General features: G+C 42.4%; 1 protein-coding gene across 1 annotated transcript in view; it reads left to right on the top strand.

The window, feature by feature from the left end:
- Positions 1 to 22,558, top strand: part of EBF2 (early B-cell factor 2) — a 120,281-nt gene that overhangs the window by 84,348 nt on the left and 13,375 nt on the right. The window contains exons 7-10 of the mRNA XM_010018235.1: positions 1,932 to 2,013; positions 12,439 to 12,556; positions 14,162 to 14,292; positions 14,892 to 15,018. Coding sequence (XP_010016537.1) covers positions 1,932 to 2,013; positions 12,439 to 12,556; positions 14,162 to 14,292; positions 14,892 to 15,018 — 458 coding nt within the window. The remainder of the gene's footprint in view (positions 1 to 1,931; positions 2,014 to 12,438; positions 12,557 to 14,161; positions 14,293 to 14,891; positions 15,019 to 22,558) is intronic.

The raw sequence follows: 22,558 nt of genomic DNA, 5'->3' as shown, positions 1-22,558 counted from the left end.
ATGATGGAAATAAAATCCAGTCTCCAAAATGAACAGAGAAAAAGAAATATTTCAGCTATTTAAAAAATATTTGTGAGAGATTTCAGGCCAAAAGGAACATTTGAGCAACCTGCTCTAGTGGAAGGTGTCCCTGCCCATGGCAGGGGGTTGGAACTGGAGGAGCTTTAAGGTCCCTCCCAACCCAAACCAGTTTGGGATTCTGTGCTTTTAATTTACAAAGCTCACTGGAAGGCTGCATTTTGTGACAGTCATTTTACATGACGTTATCTGGCTCTTTTCTGTGGGTTCAATTGTCATGAGGTTTCTGAAGGGTTTTGTTTGTTCAAGCACCATATAAACGGATCAGATCCTTCGATATTTCTTTGTATGTTTGGGGCAGATGGAAGAGAAATGCCGCGATGGAAGTGGTGCAGAGCACGCAGCAGTAACAAGGGCGAGCGGCTTCCTGCTTTATTGTCTTGTGCGAGGACTCTTTGGGTGGGTGGTGGTGGTAAAGCCAGGAAATATACATCTTTCTCCTTTAAAGTTCTAATTCAAGGCATGAATGTGTGAGTTCTGAAGGGACTTAGGGACTGCGGTAAAAAATCGTTGTCATAGTAACAGAAAGGGAAATAGGCCTGGCTCACCTGGGACTTTAACTTACTGCAAAAGCGGCTTTTTTTTGTAAGGAAAGCACTCAGCAAAGCGAAATAAATAAATAAATGGCTCTTTGTATTCCAAATCAATCCTTCAACTCTTTCTTTTTTCTGCCAGCCAAGTCTTTTTTCCTTCTAAATCTATCTCAAAGTCTTTGATTTTTTGATTTCTTTAATTATTGCAGTGAAATTCATTTTTGTCCAACAAATGGAACTGAAAAGAATCACAGCGAATCTTTTCACTTGTGATAGAGGATGCCAAAAAAAATCCTTGCCTGCTAGGTCTGAATTTTCAAGACGTGCTTGTTCTGCTTTTAAGCCAACAAGTCTGATTTTTTGTGTAATTTCTTTACTTCTGAATTTCCTAAATGTAATGGGATGAATCAGATAACAAAGGGATGTCTGCTCTGGATCTGACAACCATTTCATGGAAACCATACAGAAAAATGCCTGCCTAATATTTCTAAGCTCTAAGACCTAGTGCGAGGTGTTGGGGAAGCCAACCCAGCGGTCTGAAGGTTCAACTTGTGTACATGACAAGCTAAACTCGACCGAATAATAACACATAAAGATAGGCATGTGTGACAGGGCAAAAATAATTGGCATGAGAACTTTGTATGATGTTAATGGGTTTATCTGCTTGGACAGCATGAGCTGTCACATATTCCTTCAGGTTGTGTTTGTTATCCTCTCTCCAAATCTATCTAAGATTATAATCTGGACTCTTGGCAGTTCTGCTTCTCTGCTTTAGTTTGTGAAATCTTAATAAGTAAAACCATCATCATGATGAAATCTCCTCGGCTGCTTCTGGGAGCTGTTTGTTTCTGGGTTTGAATACGTTCTCAGTAGTTTCAAAGCTTATCTGCTCCGGAGTCACCCTGTTGCTTTTTGTAATTTTTACAATGACATTATCCTTCTATATTGTTTCATGGAAAATCCCTTCAGACAGCAAAAGAAAGACCTTGTATGTGAGGGAGAGATAAAGAAAGAGACTGCAACTGTGTGGTCGAACATGCAGTGAGGCAGCGGGCAGAAATCGGAGTAGATCTGGTGACTTACACGGGCTAGCAGCCCAGCTCAGAGTGGATTACAGTCCCATTGGTTGTACTTCACCTCATTTATTTTAACTTCTCTTCGTTAGGATTTGCATGTGTTTGGTTTATTTCTCTTTTGCTGAGTTCCTGGTCTATGGCTACACCACCATGTAAATCACTACCATGTATATTTTAAACCAAAATCCAACAAGAGGTGTTTTGTGAGGGTTAACAGCAGTGACGTGGTTCTTTATCTTTCCAGGTTCTTCCTAAAATTTTTTCTCAAGTGCAATCAGAATTGCTTGAAAACAGCAGGAAACCCAAGAGACATGAGACGGTTCCAGGTAAGTCTTATGAGGCTCAGCATTAACCTGTCTGCTTTTTTCCTTCTTTTCCCTCTCCTCTCTCCTCTATACATAAATATGATGACACTATATGATAAGCCGTATCAGTTATTGTTAAAGTTTTTCTCCATTTGTTGTGTTTAAACCTTTTTTTTCCCCTTTTTTCCTCTTTTTCCACTCTGAATCCTCAAGGGGAAGTGATGTACTGCACCAACCAGCAGTGGATATTTGATTTGACACCCTCGGGCAAAGCACTCGCACATACAGCTGCCCACAGCAGGGATCATGTTTGTGATACTTAGATGCCTCAGAATTTTCCAAGTAGCTCTGTACGTGGTACACAAGCAGGCTCCTCATTTCCCTCCACTCCCTCTCTCTTTCCATCTTTTTTGCCTTTTAACACTCTCATGCCCTCCCTTATAGCTTCTTTTTTAAAACAAGAAGCCAAAATAGCAATGGTCACTTTAAGATATCACACAGCAAAGCAACAAGACCCATGGGAGGATGACCCAGCTGCTTTGCAGCAAAATCTGCCACTGGTTTCATCATAGCTGTCGCTGATGTATTGTGAACACTAGCTAATAAAAACACAGAAGGAGGTGAAGTGTGTCAGTGGTGAGGAGAAAGGCAGGCACAGTCTCCCATCTTTCATACCCAACCTTTTAAGCAACTATTTACAATAAATGTTTTAACTGTAACTTGGCCCGCTCAGAACCGTGAATGGGGTGCTCAGGGTTTACATCAGGGATGCACTGTTGTGTCTCCATGCGGTGGGAAAGGAGGCATGGCAGAGAGCGTGGTGGGGAAGTGCTGCTGGAACGGGCTCTCCTGCAGTTGAGCGTGAGGCAGCGTGGTCTGGTGAAAGGAACAGAGGGTTGCAAGTCAGAGGCTTGGGCTGCACCACTAATCCAGTGTTTGTTTCCACCTCTCCAAACGGGGATGCTCACCTTGGTGAAGCACTGTGCTCTTGATTCAGGAGAATGTCTGAGGGAGTGCATGCGTGCTTGGCCAGCCAGACCCCCTGTAACCTACTGATGAAATCAAGACTATCCTTGTAAATGCTGTTCCTGCTTCTTCTCCTCATTATTATACCTTCCTTGTGCCACATCCCTGGTACAAAGAGGATTTTAGCTCCCTGAGGAGTGTGTGGTTTTCCTCGTGACCCACAAGACTTATAGTGGGAAGGTGCTATCCTTAGGTGTGGCGATTCGCGTTTCATTGCTTGGCCACTTGCATCAGTTTCCTCATTTATAAACAAAGTTAGAACTCCACAGGAGTTGTTTAAAACTTTCCACCAAAACATGTTTTCACAGACAAGTGGTTTCAGTTTTTTAACTTTTACTAGCAATGAAAAATCCACAGGAGGTATTAATAAAAAAAACCCCAAATAGAGAGTTTAGGTTTTAAGAGCGACTGCAAATGGAAGCTTCTGAAAGCTCCAAAATGTTAAAGAAATGTAGGCAAAGAATAGAAAAGTTGTTATTTTTTTTGTTTGAGCACAAATAAATAGAAAGAAAAATTCCTGAGACCACAGTGACTTCTTCATTCTGTGTTTTTGGAGATAAGACGTGAGAAAAAAGAGGTGCTCATTGGTAGGGAATTTATACTGATTTTATTGTTTTTTCAAGTGGCAATTTCCACAAAGAAAACCCCAGCAATTAGTTATCATCTGCCAAGAATGCCAAAAAACCTGAGAGTGAAGGAAAACTGGATTTATAGCACATAAACAGATCTTGTTAGGTTGGAGAGCCAGCTCAAATAGCTGATTGTGGAATGTGATGAAACATAAATACGGAGCCTCCCGCTTTGTTTTGTTAGGAGCTGGTAAAGAATCTTGCACAAGGGTATCCTGATTAGCACCCGGGGATTCCAGGCACTGCCTCATTACAAAGAATACTCCTTGTAGGAGCCAAAATAGAACTTCTGGATCCAAACACACCTGAATGCTGCAGCAGTTCAGATCTGGTTTCAGTCTTGTGCTAGCTGCGGTGAGTGAACTAAACCCTGAGATTTCAATCAGGTGCTGAACTGCAGGATTTTGGAACTCAGTTTTTTGGCTGAGATCTTTCTCTATTATCAGCCTTATTCTTTGTTTCACCTCTTTATCTCCCCACCCTGAATGGTGATGTTACAGAGCCTAAATAGCTCGTACTTCCAGTGAAACACTGAACAGGGAAACTGAAATGAGTCCTGCAGCACCCCCATGGCCTCTGATGGAATGCCTGCAGCCCGTCCACCTGGCTAGATGTGGGACAGTACAGCTTAGCTTCTGATCTCTGTACCAAAAGCAGCAGTGTGCTGGAGTAGAACATGAGCTGGGTTGGACTCTTCATTTGGGTTTTCTGCCTCACATCATGCCAAGCTAGAAAAACAGAGCCAAGTGAAACTCTGGTTGTGTTTTGCAGGACTTGCTTAAACTCTTCCTGCACTTTCATCCCCTTTGAGCTTCATTGTGAGATTTAAGTTCAAACCTCCAAGCTAATCAAGATCAGGCAAACCCACTAGCTTCAGCTTGCTTTTTCTCAACCCCAAAAATGTTGACAAGACCTTTTTTTTTCAGCATTACAAAAATGAAATGAACCCTTTGAGACAAATTGCAAAACATTTGAGGTTGTGAGTGAAGGGATCTTCCTTCAGGCTTGTTCCAGACGGGACACGTCGGTTGGTGAGCTTTGTTCAGGGCTACAGAGGTCAGTACAGACAAAAAAAGATCCAAAACGTACTTCAGCTGCTAGAATTTTACACATTGGGAGTAAAAAAGCTCAGTGTTCCAAGGGAAATTAGCCATGATGAGCTGGAAAGACAATAAGCAAAGACAGCTTGTTTTCTGCCTGCCTCCTTGTTTCTAAGGATAGAAGCATGACTTCCCGGGATGTAACGGAAGTTGAGAGTGTTCTTGAATGCTCCACTGTCTTTGTCCTCTGCATCCTCTTTTTCTGGTTGATTTTTTAGGGTATTTTATGTTGTGGTTAGTTTTGGGGGTTGGTTTTTTGGGGTCAAAGGGTTTTGCTTGCTGCTCGCTGAGCACGGTCTGTCCCCTTGAAGTCAGAAGTAGGGAGAAAAAACCTGGATTACTTCGACTATCAGTGTTGTGCTTGCACACTGTGAACATGTTCATTTTCATTTTAGCTGTTAAGATTTACATCAGGCAAAGTAATTAACGTGCAGAATTGTTTATCAGGATTGAAAGGACAGTCAGTTGTTCGTCCTCCCAGCACAGGAACATGTGTGAGCACAGTAAAAGCAGGGTCAAAAGGCACAGTGCTGTAGGGTACTTTATTCATTTTATGATTTAATTCGCTATGTTTTATTCTTGAGCTACATCTAAAACCTTTATTGTTTTTTCCCCAATAAATTATTTGTACAGCTGTCGTTATTAAGGCCCTCCTTTCTCAAACATTTCCACACATTTAACTTTCCTTATGCAAACAGACTTCTGCAGCAATGCTTGGTTGAGAATCTTTCCATTTTACCTATGTTTTTCTGCAGAAATATATTCATTTTCAACCTGTCAGATCTCCACGAGACATTAAGATATTCTTTTTTTTATGGTTATTAAAAAAGCAGAAGAGAGAATCCTTATATGAGAGTTCTCGGTTAAATTGCTACTGAAACCTGGAACTGAAAGGGTCCCGTCAGAAACCATTTTTGCTCTTCAGTGGAGATTGAATGAAAGCCCAAAACTCAGGCTTTGTTGTTGAGACACAAATATAAATAAGAGACATGGAAATAGTGCTGTACAATGCATCTTACTGAGTTCTTCCAGCACGGAAGAATGGTTACTCATGTCTGGAAAAGCATCAAGTTAATGCTTCTGATTAGAGATGGGTGTGAAGTGACACAGTTTGGGCTTGGCTTGGCTGATCACCAGCGTTCCAGGGCACTGGGCTTCAGTCTCTGAGCCTGGCCTCAGCCTTGCTTCTAGATAGGTTATAAGATTTAGATATTTTATAGTAGAGCTATGATGTATTGAACTAAATTAAATGTTAAATTTCACTTATATCACATTCATTTAAAACAAGGAGGGTGAGGAGGAGAAGGGATGGAAAGGTTACATTAACACTGCATTGTAAATTTAATACAGCTCCAGATGCCTGAAGAGGTGTTTTTTCAGTATAATTCTTTAGTTTGGAGAGCAACACCAGCTGCTTTGTGATCACATTCACTAGCTGAAATTTGCTTTGATATTAAGTAGAGCTTCAAAGATGCAATGAAAATCTCTTAAGTTTCATTTTTTAAATCAAATACAGAGGTTTTCTACTGTTGAAAAACTGTTAAAGCTCAGAAGTTAAAGGATGAGTGATCGTGATTTTAGTGGGTTTTCTCCCCACTGGTAACATGATTTTGTGAATCACTCACTACTGCAGTGGCTAAAGCAGGGCGAGGGAATCTTTCTAGAACTAATGGATGTTTTCATGGTTACTTGCTGGCTGCCCAGGTAACACGGGGATGCAGATGGAGTAACAGATCCTTGTGAATTTAACTGAAGCAAATATTGGTTATTTATCAATTAAAATACTTCTGACAAAAGGTTATCAGTGGAAAACTGAAACAAAAAGCATGTTAAGATCACCTATTCAAGCTATAGTGCTGACTGTTTGAGTTCAGCTGAGCTGCAAAGCTGAGTTTACATAGGTACTGTCATTGCTGTCACTGCTGTAGTCTCAGGGAGCGATTCTCTCAGGAACAGAATAAAACAAATATGATGCCCTCCGTTTAATGAGGACTTCTCCTGGAGAACTTGATTGAAGCCCAATGATGCTTAATGGTAACGACCGGTGTGTAATGGGGGACAATAATTCTGTGGAATTAAGATGAGGCACTTCAGCTAAAATGCTTCAGCTGAGACCTGGTGCTAACACATTAGACTCCTGTTGATTGGGAATTCTGCTTCATCCAGTAACGTACTGATTAAACAGATCCTACAGAGAGAATGGTACAAGGCAACAGAACATCAATACTAACAATGGTCAGCTTTGAACCAACATGCTTTTTAGAAACAAAAAGAGAAAGGTCAGCAATTGCCCTCTGTTTTCAGCAGAAATCATGACATGGAATGTTTCCTGGCAGGTATCCCCCTCTAGATGCTCTAGGGGAGAAAGAGAAAGGAAAAATAACAAGGTGTGTCCCTGGGGAGATTTCCTGCCTGACCTCAGAGTGGTTGGATCAGTTCATCATCAGGCATGTGAGCAAAGCTGGCTGTGTTTGAGAATTCACCCAGCTGGCTTCTAATATGAAGCACTGAAGGATTTGTGTCATTCAGGAAAAAGAAAACTAGGTAAGAGTGGTGGGGTAATATTGCGAGTTAGCGATGCAGACTGTAAGAACCAGAAAGGGAGAGCAAGAATAAAACACAACAGGTCTGAATCAAAATCCTTTTTTCCTCCTGATGGTGAAAGAATGTGCCAGAGACCCCCACAGCCAGGTTTGGATATGGGTAGAAATTGCTGAACTGTTGTTATAGAGGTGAATACTACACGGGCTAGTGTTATAGGAGACTGATTTCCCAGGTATAGACTACAAAACAAGTACAGCTAGCATCAGCAGAGTCTAAAGCTATTAATGGGTGGCACGTTCTTCATCAGATAGTGACTGACCCAAAAAAGGGTGATGTTATTTTAGATTCTGTATGAGTAAAGGAAGGACTGACTGCAAGCGCAGAAGAAAAAGCAGTCATGGAGCTTAATGTGCTCAGATCTGGAGACCGAATAGCCACGGTGACAAGGAGTTGCTAGAGTTACGTATTGTCTATTACAAACAAACCACAGATGAGGTTCTGCTATGTTTCAGGTAAGCTTTGCTAGTAGCAAGAGGATGCATTTGTACCATTGTACCCCACTGATTTGTCGTCTGGAATACAATATACTGGTTTGACTATATTCCAAAGAGAATGAACATGAAATTGGGACAGGTGCAGGAATGGGTTATTCAAGTGACTGTGGAGTCAAGAGCTTGGCTCAAACACTCCAGTGACATGCACTGAGAAGGGACTTAACTGCTGTCTAAAAATATCCTGAGGTAGATCTGAATGGGAAATAGTTTTATAGCTAGTGTTAAGCATAAACTGACGAGAAATAAATGTAGGTCCTAACCATCAGGACAAGTAGGCTTCCAAACCAGAGGAGCACCAAAGGCAAAAGCTTGAAAAAAGCAATTTTCTAGAAGAAGCTACATGGTTTGGTTGTCTGGAATAGCAGGAGACTCAGTGTCAGTGGCTCAGGAGTTACCTTTTACCCCCATACCCCTGTAATCTTTGGAGGCTCCATTCCTGAGATGAATCATAGACTCATGGAATAGTTTGGGTTGGAAGGGACCTTCAAAGGTCATCTCATCCCGCAATGAGCAGGGACATCTTCGACAAGATCAGGTTGCCCAGAACCACATCCAGCCTGGATGAAGGCTACGTGCATAGGTTTTTCTCTTAGCCTTGAGTTCACAGCAGGCTCAGGGTCTCGGGGAGGATTTCCCAAAGAATTCAATGGAAGTTGTGAGCAGAGAGAGGCTGCTGGCATTTTTCACATTGTTTATCTTATTCCGAATCCAGCTATGAAGCAAACACATAACATTCCAGCCTCTACTCCTGTATTACTCCCTCAACCAAAACGCCTATTGACATCAATGGGAGCCCTGTCCAAGTGAAGACAGCAGGATGAGGCCTGACATCTTTCCTTCCACCCAGCTGGAAAATACTACTAATGATGATCATTTTTTAAGTCCTTATAGTGGTTCTTCTTTTGAAAAGTTAAAATAACATGGTGCTGTGACTAGAGAGTTACAAGGGAAAGTGCATCAGGAATGCAATATTGTTTCCAGATGTACAGTGTCATAAAGAATTTTTTCCACACTTGGAATGGTAACAGGAATTTTTTGAGAGAGATCATTTACACAGCGATGAGATACGTTACATGTAAGTAAATGCCTGTATGCCTGGAATGTTTGTTCCATATGTCTAAATAGGTGTCTATGAGTGATACAGCTTTTATGTACATGTGCTGATGTGTATTTACTTGCATATACGTGATTTGAAGAGAAACATAGTTTAGAATATAGAAGTACTGGTATGATGGATTGATGGGGAAGGAAAAATTGTAGTACCCAGGTAAAGGTTTGTTAAGAAATACACCACTTTGTGCAGAGAAGTGGAAGAGGGGCAGCGCAGCTCAGAGAACCTGAGTTTAACGTGCCGAAGACAGTTTGAATGTCATTGCAGGCGAACCCTCATTGTGGTTGTTGAGCAGGGATTTCATTACAGAAATCCACCTGGGAAACGAAGATAATGTGGAGATACAGCACATGCATTTCTCCAGTTCTGCTGGGGAATCATTTCATGTCTGAGGCTTCCTAGCTAACAACAAGACTCCTGCAGGTTTGCAGAGAGAATCTTGAGAACTGCTGAAAGCACCACTTAGAAGCCTGGAACTCCTTCACTCTTCCTGGAGATGGAACCTCCACTGGATGGTGCTTGATTGGTTGTCCTCTGAAACTCCAGGGGAGGTGAGGGGTTGATCCAGCTGTTGGGCAGCACAAAATCTTTAGTCTTTATGCTGTCTCTGTCAAATTTGGCCTTCAGCTACAATTATTGGAATCCGTGGCCTCTCTATCAGATTTTGATGTTCTCAGGTCATTCCCCGAGGATTCCATTTTGCATTATCTATGGATTTTAGGTAAAAGACCATCAACTGAATGGGCACGGAAGCCAAATTATCATAGCCAAGAAGTAGTGCCATCAGACTGGGATAAGAGAAAGCACCAAAATGATTTGCCAGTAATTTGCCAGTGCTGTGGACAAATGTGAGACTTTAAGTGTCCATGGAAGTTTGCACATCACCTTTCATCGGCACTAAATACAGGTTCTTTTAAACAAAAAGCCTGGAATGTTTTATGGTGTTAAGAGAACAAGTGTTATTGATAAATACATGTTCAGAAGGGTATTGGCAAAAATGCATAGAAATGGTTAACAAGGTAATGGTAAGAAATGTTGACCTTGATTTGTTTAGCTAAGATGTAAAGATTTTTGAAGGTCAAAGGTGTTCTTGTGTAGTGTTTTGGAGTCTAACTGTGTCTGACCCTCTAACATTAAGCTGCTGTGGCCTGCAGTTTTGAAGAGTGAAGCAAACCAGGGGGAAAGAGAGAAGGGGGAGAGAACAGGAAATGGAGTGAGGTGTTTCAGGAAGTTGTCAGGAGTTGACTGATTGATTCCAGATGGAAAGGGTCACCCTTCATGACCCAGGAAATACTCACTGGGGGAAAGCAGTTGGCTTGTGAAAGGGAAGGGCCTGGGAGTTAGAGACCATAGTGGAATGCACATTCCTCTTCCTTTTATCCATAAAACATTGGGTTTTAATCTTCAAGTATAAAACAATTGGATTGTCATGTTCATCGGGCAAGGGGGAATGACTGGAGCAAAGTGAAGAAGTTCAGTAATTTTTATGTCCATAATCTCATGGTGTCCTTACTCCACATCGTTGATAATGAGTTGGCTAGCAGTGCTGTAGCAGTTCACAAAGGTCTCTGCTGAATTTCAACAGTACCTTAGAGACTATGGCTCACAAGGTCCAAAACTGCTGCGAACGTTCAGGTCCAGGTCTGAACTTTGCATTTAGTCCTGTCCCCAAGAACACTGCAGTTACTTACCCCAGGTCCCAACCCGTGAATTGCCAAGTGACTTTGACCCTCCTGTGATGAATGGGAGAGGTGGATAAAAATGGAACCACTCATGGAGAGAGGTTTAAAAGTGTCTCTTCCATCCCTGCTGGCTGAGAGGATGGGGGATGCTCAGGACTTACCTTCTAAGCAGCGCTGTTACTCACGCTGCGGGGATCTCTACAACTCGTACCCGAATATGGCTCGTGTGTTGTGCACAACTTTTACACCCAAATGGTTACTCAAACAGGGAATGTGTATACTTGCAGCCTGCATGTATTATAAAGATCTCATCCCGAGAGCATGTGGGTGTGTGTGCACTGTACTTGTGTATGTGAGCCGAGATATGTATATGTTATATAGTGTAACTGTATATACATGATATACTTTTTATTTACATTTGGTTACAATTTAAACACTTGTCGTAAATATTTCAGACACTGGAATAATTCAGGTCTATTCCCCTGTTGCCACAGTGTGCTCTGGGCTGGCCAGTGGGAGATTAAAATTTATTTCCATTGTTTAAGGGAAAATAATGAAGTGCATCTGAGTGGGTTCAGCTATGTCATGCGGGAAGCGTTCCCTTTGGATGGGAGTCTCACTCCACCCAAATGTGCAATGATGAAATCAGTTGGCACACAAAAGCAACACATTTTGTGACAAGAATGCTTGAGAAGTGTAAGAGTACAGTATGACAAGAGCCTTTTGGAATGAATTAAATTTGTCTCAAGAAAGTAAGTGTTCTTTAAGCTAGCAGAACCCCGTAGAGGGCAAAGTTTCTCCTGCTATATGCTGAATGTAGTTTGATCAACAATTAGAGCTTGACGTTCTCCTACCTAGACTGTGACAGCTACATCCGTGAAAACTGATGAACACACCCAGGGTTGGAGTCTCCAGAGCTGTGAATTACTGTGGCTGTGTGGCAGCTGAATGGAGTTCAGCTGATTTGCACTAATGGTTGAAACCTGAAAGTTTCACCAAGATGCTGCTTCTTTCAGGAGTTAAAACACATTTTGATTGGGTTTTCCTGAAAGTTCATGATTTAAAGGCACTTATATTTCTGGATTTATAAGACTTACACCTTTGGATGTTTTATCGTGAAAGAAAACTGAGTGGGATTAATTAACATACACAGTTACTCCCTCTAAGAATTGATACACTACTGGAACCCAGCAACGTGGACGTTAAGGTTTAGAAACTGCACCTTGATGTGGAGTCCTTGGGGCTCAGGTGATTTTCAGGAGGCTCTAAGCACACGAATGTCAAACCCCAGACGTGACCCAAGGTGCTGTTTTCACATAGTAGGAGTTTGCATTTTGTTCAGTCAATGGAGACCTCTATTTTTAAAGCAGATGCAGATCCATTTGCATGTGAGCGAAGTACAGCAGATGGCTCAGAATCTGCCTGTGTGTATCAGAGGGCACATTGCTGTGGTGCTCTGCAGCCTGCCCCCCTGGTTGGTATATTCAGCCCTCTTTGCCATCAGCTATGCTACAGTGCATCATAGGGAACGAGATTTAGGGCCATCTGCAGTAGCTGGTTCATTATACAGTAAGGACTTTATATGGCCCTTAGGATGCTGTATTAAATGGAATTAATGCCTAGAATGAAGACTGGAAATATTTTCTCCCCTTCTTGTTGGGGAATAAACCCTGCAGGACATGATGCCGTTTTACAAACAGAACAGGGTTTTAACTCAAGTGAATAATTCATATTTCACAAGTGGAATTTCAAAGCACATTATTTACCTGCCTCCTTTCTCTTCCCTTTCTAAACTTGTAGGTTGTGCTGTCAACAACAGTGAATGTCGATGGGCACGTGCTGGCAGTGTCTGACAACATGTTTGTTCACAACAACTCCAAGCATGGCCGGAGAGCAAGGAGACTTGACCCCTCAGAAGGTAGGATGTTTGTATGAAGAACAGTCCACAGATGTGAAAGCATATTACCCATTCTTCAAATTTCTATTTGTTTTCAGGAGGCAAGGGGAGCTAAGGGGGAACTACAGAACCTCAGGGGGGTTAGAGAAGGAAGAGGCAGGAAAACATTGTCTACTGCATGCAAAATATGATCTTCTTTACATCTAAGAGACTCCCCCTCCCCCCAGTTTATTAATTAGCGTGTACTGCAGAGCTGAAAAACACAGAAACACAAAGTATTATCTGAATTTCAGGCTTCTCGTTCAGCTGGGATAGATTTGATTTCAGGCAAATTAGGCAACATGACATCTTAGTTAAACAGAACTGCTGCAGCACAAGATGTGTATGAAAAAGTGTCACCAGTTCCCTTAAACAAACTATGTGCAAAGCATAACAATGCACAGAAGGAGACTGACACTAATTGATTTTAGTTTGTTTGGCTAAGCAAGGCTCATGGCCGGCTGCAGGATGGGTTTTGGACTATATTAAAGCAATTACAAATACTTGTATCTGTTAAGCTTCAAACCGGTTGGCCCCTCCTTTCCCCCTCCCCATGCACTCATTCCCAGTGCATTCCACCTCGCTCACGCAGACACTAAGCTGGAAACTGCTATCTGTGTCTCCTTTTCCCTCCCCTGCAGCTAGTGAAAGTGAGAAGAGCTGGTGATGTTAATAGAAAAGACAAGAAAGGATATTATTTCATTATAATGTTTTGCTGCCCCACTTCTTAACTGTGCCCTGTATCAACCTAAAAGAAGAATTAATGAACTGGAAGAAAATGATTGAATCAGTAAAGAATTCAGAGTGGTGTTAATTCTCCCCCAGCGGGCAGTGAAATGGTAGAAGGAAAATCCCAGGATTCCTTGCCTAGGAAGCCATCCAGTTTTTCCTTGACTGATTGGATGTGATTGACTGGCTGTTCAAAGGAGTCTCGTGTTTTTGGAGCACTGCCAAAGTTCCCCTCCACCTCTGACCCTGTCAACATTGGGAATGGAGTGATGGATTGACTTTGGTTATGGCCTGGAAACCATATTGGGTTCCTGATGGGATGTATAGTCCAGAGGCCTTGAACATATGGAAGAGAGAAGGGGGAAGAAAAAAATCTACTCTATAAAATCAAGAAATTGTCTCCTGGTAGGAATTGGAGGAAACATTTGATATTCCCATATCTTTTTTTACCCATTGATGAACTTAATAAATCTAATCTCTCTCTCCTTCCACAGGGTTTTTGTGTGATCATATGCTAATGAATGGGGTGGTTTTTAAACAGCCTCTGCACAATCATTTAAGTGTTTCTCTTTTCCACCCACTACAGTTGGCCTATTAGGCTTTAATGACACAAAGTTAAGTGCCAGTAATGAATAGGCAAGTCGTTAACACCAGCAAGGCAGAAAACACGCTTTCATTTCTTTATGTATTTGTTTGTGTATTGATTTGTTGGGCTTCATGGAATGGTAAAGCAGCCTTCATGGGTGAATGGCTGGAGGGCCTTCCTGCAAGGGTTTATACCTACTGCTGCAGTCTCCAATCTGAGTGGGAAAACAGCCCTATAACCTGATGCTCTGTTGTCCTTTTTGTTCTGTTCAGCCACACCGTGCATCAAAGCAATCAGCCCCAGTGAGGGCTGGACTACAGGTGGAGCAATGGTCATCATCATCGGAGACAACTTCTTTGATGGGCTGCAAGTTGTGTTTGGGACCATGCTTGTATGGAGTGAGGTAGGTAGAGGTGCCTCCCTACTGCTAAAATTGTTAGTGGGAATTAATTAACTCCTGTTCTAATAATGGGATGAAAATTGTGGTGTGTGTTGTGGTTTAAGCCCAGTTCACACACTGTGAACCCAGGACAGTATGTAAGGTGGGGTGTATAAGCCTGTGTGAAGGAAATCTATGGGACAAGTTTTCTCTGTGGAACTCCTTGCTGTGTGGTACTACTGAAGCCAGCTGCTCAGTAATACCCAGAACGGAACGGAGCAGTTCTAGATGTCTGGAGACAGTAAAGGTAACTAAAGTAAGAAAGAAAGGATTGGAGTTTGAGAAGGAGGAAGAATTCCCTCTGGGTCCAGAAGTAAGGCAGCAGTTAACCAGTCAGCATAAGCAGTACAATTTTCCTGGTGACAGTTTATCCTAAAATGAATCTTTCTCTATTGAAGGTGAGGAACTAGACCAAATAGAACACTTTTGCCTGATCCGTGGTGTCTCCATTACAGCAATAAGCAATGCATTTACTCATAAAGCGTGTTTGGAGGGTGGAAAGTGAAAGCAAGGGATTAACACAGACGTGTTGTAATCGTGCCTCTCCTTTTGTTACTTCCCAGCTGATCACGCCTCATGCCATCCGAGTTCAGACACCTCCACGTCACATTCCCGGCGTGGTTGAAGTGACATTATCATACAAATCCAAACAGTTTTGCAAGGGTGCACCAGGCAGGTTTATTTACACAGGTAGGTGGTTGTGATTTACGCTGGAGGAGCTCGGGGCCCTTTCCTTTGGTAATCAGTATTGACAACTCTCTGCTTGCTTGCTTTATTTATTTAGCCTCTTGCTGGTTGAAGGCCGCTCGGCTGGTTGTGACATTTGGACGTGTGAGGAGATAGGTTCATTGTTGTGCAGGGCTGGTACTACACATGTTAATATTTTTTCCAGATTAGAGCCATGCTGTTACGATATGGGTCTGCCTATAGGTATGTTGAGTGTACAGGAGCACAGTAGCATTGTTCTGTATACTGGAAGATGTTTTATTTATAACAGGATTTATTTTACATTTCCCTCTCACTGGGGGTAACCTTTAATTTTCAGGATAATCCCAAAGGACAAGGAAAGCATCTTGTATCGAGTGAAGCCAATGAGCTGAGTGGAAAATAAATCTGTTGGGGGTTATTTCATTCTTAAATGGATGATCAACATCTTTAGTGCCCTATATTCACCTCTGCTGGCAGAGGAACAGTACCTATAGATCTGAAAAGAAGAAATCAGATGTGCCCAGATGACCATCTCATTGAACTGTCGATACCAGTAGTACCAGTCGTGGCATACATTGTATACGTTACAGTTTCTGGAGCCTGTTAAGCATGACTGGAGAAAAACGGTGTGCTGAGCTCTGAAGGATGGATTTATATTTAAATTGAACGACTCGTTCCCACCAAATCGTAGCCAGATTTCTCAAAATGGAAGGGTTGATTTATTTTTTTGAAGCCAAACAATCCTCTTTCTATGGACTTTCTGTATTGTCAAAATTTAAATCATAATTTAACTCAAAAATAATAGTGAAGGTCCAAGATTTTTGTTATTAAAAATTTGAAGGTAAAAGCTTCATCACTTGTGAAGTGAATTAGATTTTTTCCAAAAGTGGAAAAATGTGAATGAAAATCTTGACAGTTCAGGACTTGAGAAAGAACCAATTTGTGAGGATCCTGGTACTGTCTTATGCTGCTTTGTATCCCCTTTATTAGTAGACATTCTCTAGTTATTATTACAGATTTAAACGTAAAGTTCTTCTGTGCCGTTTTCTGCTTCTGAAGGCTTGTGTCTTCAGCACAAGCATTACTTTGCGCTCTTGGTACCTGTGCTGAAAGAGGCTTAGGACTGGAGCGACACAGAGATGTGTAATAGGAATGTGCATTTCTCTGTGAAGAAAAGTCATCTTATTAATGTAAAGCTGTTGTAAGTGCAAGACTTATTTGTACCATCTAGGGGGGACTAAAGTCAGACTGCAGTGCAGTGCTTTAACACTGACTTAATTAGAGTGCTTCCTCCAGAAAGGACATAAAGACACATGTAGGTGCTATCACAAGGGAATAGAGTTAAATATACTGTTTTAGTGCTGGTACTGGCATGGGGATACAGATCTGTTACTGTTCTCTGAGGAGCGAGTGGGTGCTTCCTGCCACATGTTACAAAACAGCATTTCACAGAAGGTGCCGAGCTGTTAGTGTGAGGGTGGAACAGGCAACTTCTCAATCTGCCCATGGAGGAGCCTGCGGTCCTCCTGCCATGGCAGGCAAAACGATAAACACAGCTATTAGGTGCAGCCTCACCTGTGCCATGAATTCCCCAGGTTGTTGCTGCTAATAGCAGTAAAAACAACTTCTGAGCTATGAAAATAACATGGTGACGTTTTCTTCCTTGCTGTGGCTGAAACCTGCTGGGAACAAGTGCATTGATTTTAACCCAGGCAAGCCGCGCGCAGGCAGTCAGGATCCTTCTGCCTGGGTGTCTTCCTCCGAACTTTCACAGCAGCTTTTGAACCTCGTAACCAATTTCTGTCAGGTTTTAGCAGACAGGTAGGAGCGTCAAAGGTGCTCTCTTGTGAAAATGGTAAGAGAGAGCTGAAAGAAAGGGTGAAGAGCTCAAGCATGTTATTAGGCAGCAGAGAAGCTACCAGAAGACAGCCTCAGGAAACAAGGTTGTTTAAATGCCACTGCCCTCAGAACGCATGTGTGTATCCATAGCGCCCTGTAAAACGCACGCAGTAGCAGCAGAGAGGTGCAGCCGTTTCTTGGGTAGAGTGTAGCAGACAAATAGCACATCAAATACCAAAGAGGAAGCTTTACTAGATTTATAACTATTGGTAATACCAGTTACCTGATTGGTAACAAGGGAAACTTATTAGTTTAATAACAAAAACGTGTGAAATCCTGCAAACTAAGAGCATGGGAAGATGTAGTTCTGTCACAACTAGGAACAGCAACAGCTGGAGCCCTGGTGCTATCAGTGTCGTGTTGTATTAAGTCCTTTATTAACGGCCAAGAGAAAACCTCAGATGACAAGCACAAAGGGTCAAGTCATGAGTAGCTTTTGAGTAGCTGCCTATAGGTACTTCCCAGGTATAACAAGAATAACTATTCATAGAAAACCAAACCTCAGAGGGTTCATCAGGGTCCCAATGCATCAGATGTGGGCAACCAGTTTACAGACAGACACGTGCTTCCATTGCCACAGCACAATGAGAGATGAACCGCTTGCCTGTGGTTATACAGGGAAGCTGAAAGGTAGACAGGGAACTAAATCTGTTGGGTTCTACTCATATCCTTTAATCACCAGAACCCCAATACTCTTCTAAAATATGGAAACAGAAAACCAGTGATCTTTGTACTGCGTTTATCTGCCTGCACCCTTGATACTTAATATACAGTCAACTATTAATGTTTCCGATTCTTCCTTTTTAAAGAATCACAGTAAGACAGGTTTTAGGAAGAAGAAAATGCTAAACTGTTGAAAAGATGAATATAAAAATGGGATATAAATTTCAAGGTATGTCACAGTGGAGCTGTTACAGGAGTTCATATGTGTCCTGTGATGTGTATTTCTAATCGGCTCCTTGCGCGGTGTGCTGTGCTAGCACGGGGCTGTCAGCATTCCCACTCCTCAGTACTATCATTCAGCCATCAAATTCCTCTCATCACCAAAATGTGATGTGTGGGCTTTTCCATAAGGTTCCCAGATGGAAAACTTCTATGAGAGTGAGTGAAGCCAACAGGATTCTGTGGACATCTAACGGTGTACGAGAGAGCACAGCAAAAAGCTAGAGAAGTGCCTTGTTAGATGTTAATGGCAGCTGTGAACCAACTTACATGCTTTAGTAGTTCTGTATATACTTAAAGTGAGAGATAAAAGGTCTAGTTTTAAATCACCCCAACTAAACGTGTAGTCCCTGTGTGCACCTTAATCAGGTGCGCACACAGGTTACACACACACACCCCCACCCCGGTCTGAATTGCTGTTCTTTCATCAGCTGTTCCTAAAATAATAAAGCATTTTCTCTCTGCTGCTAATCCAGCAGTAGCCTCATATTCTGCTTTTAATACTACACAAATTCAGTGCTCTGCTGCTGTAAGTAGTTCCATTATAGTTCCCTTGACTTAATAACGCTTACATCAGCTTATGCCAGCTGAGGATATGTCTCGTAGGCTTTCATATCTCAAGTTTGATCACAGCTCGGCATTTACTTTGTCACAGAGATGCTAACCTGGAAATGTGTATATCAGGGAGATTTTGAACATAATTTTCCTTGCTGAGCAGAAATCCTCCAGGGGTTACCTTGTCAGAGCAATGCAATATAAAATAATCTGTAGGATATGTTGGACTCCCGGTTGTACTGTGTCAGTCTCTGTGCCAGGCACCAAGGGTAGGAGGGTACTGGCTTGCTAAAGCTTGTAAGTAGATCTGAGAAGGTCTTGTTACCTGCTTGTGGGAAACAACACTTACAAGGGTGCAGTGAGCTCTACAAATTGGAAGAGCAAGTTCGTGTGGCCAGAACACAACTGATGTGACAGAAAGCATTTGCTCTACCACTGCTTTAGCCTATGAAAGACACACACAACAGGGGACAACGCCACGCTGGGAGGGAGTGGGGTGTCTGGAAAGCTGTTACCAACACAGGAGGTAGAACACAGGATGGGGCAGCATGCTTCTAGCAGCGTCCTTCCCACCCTAGACCGCAATGTACCCCTCGGAGTAGCCTGACCAGTGAGTAGGTACCTCCCAAGCCCAGGATTAGTGTGATTATAGGAAGTGAGCTTCTGGAGCTGGCTACACGGAAAGGTTTTATTCTGTTGGGTGAATACCAGGCATCTCTTCACTGTTGGCTTCGGTGAAGGTGCTCACTAGTGAAAGGTGGAATTCAGGCTTTAAGGCCACTGGTGCCTTTCTCTCACATCTTTAAGGTCAGGCACCACAGTCCAAAAACCGTGCTCCCTCTGGCCCAGTTGTCTGGGTTCAGGCTATTTCTAGAGCTCTGCCTAATTTGTTTCTTCTCATTCAGACTTTGCAAACAGAGGACGTGTTGCCCCCTGCTCCGCTCCATGGGGTAAAGCAGAGGTGAGCTGCAGAACTTTGCTGGGGTCCAGAAATGTGGCCCTTTTTGCCTGGCAAAGAGGGGGAGTGCTCGTCTCCCAGGGTGTACACTGGCAATATGAGAATGAGCTGTCACTCCTGATAAATTGTGCAGCTCTTCATAACATCATCTTCCTTCCACAGTCTTATGTGCTTTGATGTGTGGTGAAATAATTAATACTTTAAATGTCAGCACTGTTATCATTGGGTATCTGAGTTAGTCCCCATTGAGATGAATGGGGCTGAGCTGCTGTTTCGGGTTTTGCAGATGCAGACAGATGTCATGGCATCGGTTGCTCAAGTGTGAGAAATTGTTTCTTCTCCTGTTCCAGTGAGTCATAATCGCTGGAGAGTTGTATTTAAACTGAAAGCACGGGGTCTGCAGGGTAAGGAACAGTATCAAAGAGGAAGCACTGTGCCATAGTCTGCTTGAGCCTTGTCACAGATAAAACCTGGCAGACTGGGGGGCGTTCAGAGCTCTCCCCTCTGCTGACTGTAACAGTTCTGGTGGTAAAGCAGTTATGCAAGAGCGAGGTTTAGAGACTAACTGACAATTTAGTTTATTCACTAGATGGTTGCTCTTTTTTTGCACACACGATTTCATGCAGTGTTTTAAACTGTGGGAAATTCAAGAGACCCCAAAACACTTGATCTGAGAGTTGCTGAAGGGATTTTCCTGCACCTGAGTCCACTTTCTTGGGGGTTTCACTTCAGATATCTGATCTGTAGGAAATAATGAGCAGCCGACTGCTGTGTCAGGGCCTTTTATGGTCTCTGAATCCATGAACTCAAAAGCATTTGGGTATAATTTTGGCATATTTCTATGTAACACATAGATAAATCACAGCTGATCCAGTAGCTCTTTTCTCAGTGGAAATGCTGTTGGGGGGAAGCTGTTGGAACTTGCTGGTGGATTCTCTATCTTGCCCTTCAGTTGAAGAGGTGCCATTTACTTCCACAAATGTTGGATGCTGGTTTTTGAGAGGATTTCATGATTGAGATGTTTTTGTTTTAATGATGAGTGACGCTAGGAGCAGCCAATTTTGTTGCAAGCTGTACAGAAAACCTTTTGTGCTGGAAGACATAATATAGACATTGGTTCAAAATGGTTGAGTCCTTCTTAGAACAATTCAACATTGTTTGAGAAATGATTTGCTGCTGTTTATCAGAATGAAAATATCCGTGTCAATCCATTGGAAAAATGTTTGTTGAATAATAGCCAATTTTTTTTTCCTGAATTAGCATTTTGTATATTCCCATTAGCTATTTTTAGCAAAGTCTGTGTATGTATGTTTGAATTCCTATAGATTTTACATCGCTTTTGCTTAGCTTAAGATCTGTAACTTCACTGGTTAGACTTGTAATCAAGAAGAGACATGGCACAAAATGATATGTAGGCTCTTGAGAGAATTGGCCTATAATTCTCAGGATTATTGGCAAAAAACCCCTACCCCCCCAAAAAAGCCCTTTCCTAAATGGGATGTAGATTCTGTGGCAGTTGAAATGTGTATTATTAAACTCCTTAAGCAAACCAGAATGGCTCCCAGTGGAGAGCAAAGACATTCTAAGTATAGCCAAGACTAAATTCTCAGGTCTGGATTTTCTCTGCTCAATTCCCACTTGATTATCTCCTGTAATATTTAAACTTCGTGCCATGCCATAATTATTTAATAAAAAGTAAATATAAAATGTGTCTCAGTGGGGAATATGACCTTTTACCTTCATGTTGTTCTATGAGAGACAGGCACAGATAAACAGAGGGTCTGGACCAGGGTAACAGGCTGTCTCACTGGGTAGTTCCATCCTCCTCGTGTCCGAGGCGGTTTTCCTGCGAGGTGCTGGGGATGTTTGGGAGCTGCAGGAGGTGCCATCAGCACCTCCTGCACTTGGGGTTTCCTGTGCTGATGCCACTGCTCATTTAAAATACCACTCTTATTTTTCCAAAAGAAAGGCAAATGGTGCAGGAGGATGGAAGCCTCCGAGCGAGGATGGTGCTGATGGACTTAACGTTACTGACTGAACGTGCCCTGGTATAATGTGTCGTTTGAATTCTAATGCATTCGGAAGTATAAGGAAATCCTTAAATCCATACCTGTAACTGTGGTAGTAAACACTTGTAATCCTAATGGATTAGAGGCAGTCGAAGCCTTTGAGCGTGCAGAGTGGTACAATGACTTTTGGTTTCTGTATTAATGTGGAGTTTAATACTGACCAGTCAGAAATTAGATTCTTACTGCCATGATTTCACAGTACAGAGTATTTAAGGTGTCTGAAGTCTTAGGAAATCATCAGCAATGGCAGTGGGGCTCTGCCAGCTATTACTGACTGAGGATCCGGGTCAGAATATCTTGGTTTATCCACTGGAGGTTACCATCACCACAGTGAATGGCTCTGTGTGCACCCTGACCACACACCACTGTTGATGGTAATGTGCCTAATGAATAGCTGTGCCCCAGTTTGTGATGGCAAAATGTCAGAGGGGGTGTGGGGGGTGTGTGTGTCGTGTTTATTAGATGAGCAAATATGGTACTTTTCATTTCCGACTGTCTAATGAACACAGGGGAAGAGCTGTTGTAAGTTGTATTTGTACCATAACTTGTTTGACACAGGGAGTTTTGCCCAAAAGTAAATAGATTCATCCTTAAAGGGGTGTTTTTGTGGCAGTGCCTCCCTGCTGTATCTTTTAAATTACTCAGCCTTTGATAGATGATGAGAAATCAGCATCAGAAACTGATGTTTTAAGTGCAGAGGTTGAGATTTCTCTGCTCTCTTTCCAAACAAGCCAAAGTCACGAGTGTGACCCTTTGGAATACTTTCAGCAAGAAGTTTTGCAAACATCACTCAGCATTCACATGAATTTTGTCATTTGTATCAACATCCCTCCCTCTGGATGCATTTGTGGGACACTGGCAGAAACCAAGCCTGTAAATTGGGTTTGGTTGTGCCCACCAGAACACGCCAGCACAGGAGGGGTGTGCACGTTTATCCGTGCGTGAGCACACAGAATTCTTTCAGGGCTTAGCTGTAAGCAGAAAGATATCACTAATTGTGTAACAAATTACAGACACGCTGATGGATTGTCCGGGAGCACCATGCAGGTCATTACATGGCAACGGCAGAAACATCTGGACAACTAAACTGGTGGAGTTC

Source organism: Nestor notabilis, unplaced genomic scaffold (genome assembly GCF_000696875.1).
Source record: "Nestor notabilis isolate BGI_N333 unplaced genomic scaffold, ASM69687v1 scaffold15637, whole genome shotgun sequence".
In the NCBI taxonomy this organism is placed as follows: domain Eukaryota; kingdom Metazoa; phylum Chordata; class Aves; order Psittaciformes; family Psittacidae; genus Nestor; species Nestor notabilis.
Note: the sequence above shows the minus strand (reverse complement) of the source record. Positions and strands in the feature narration are given on the sequence as shown.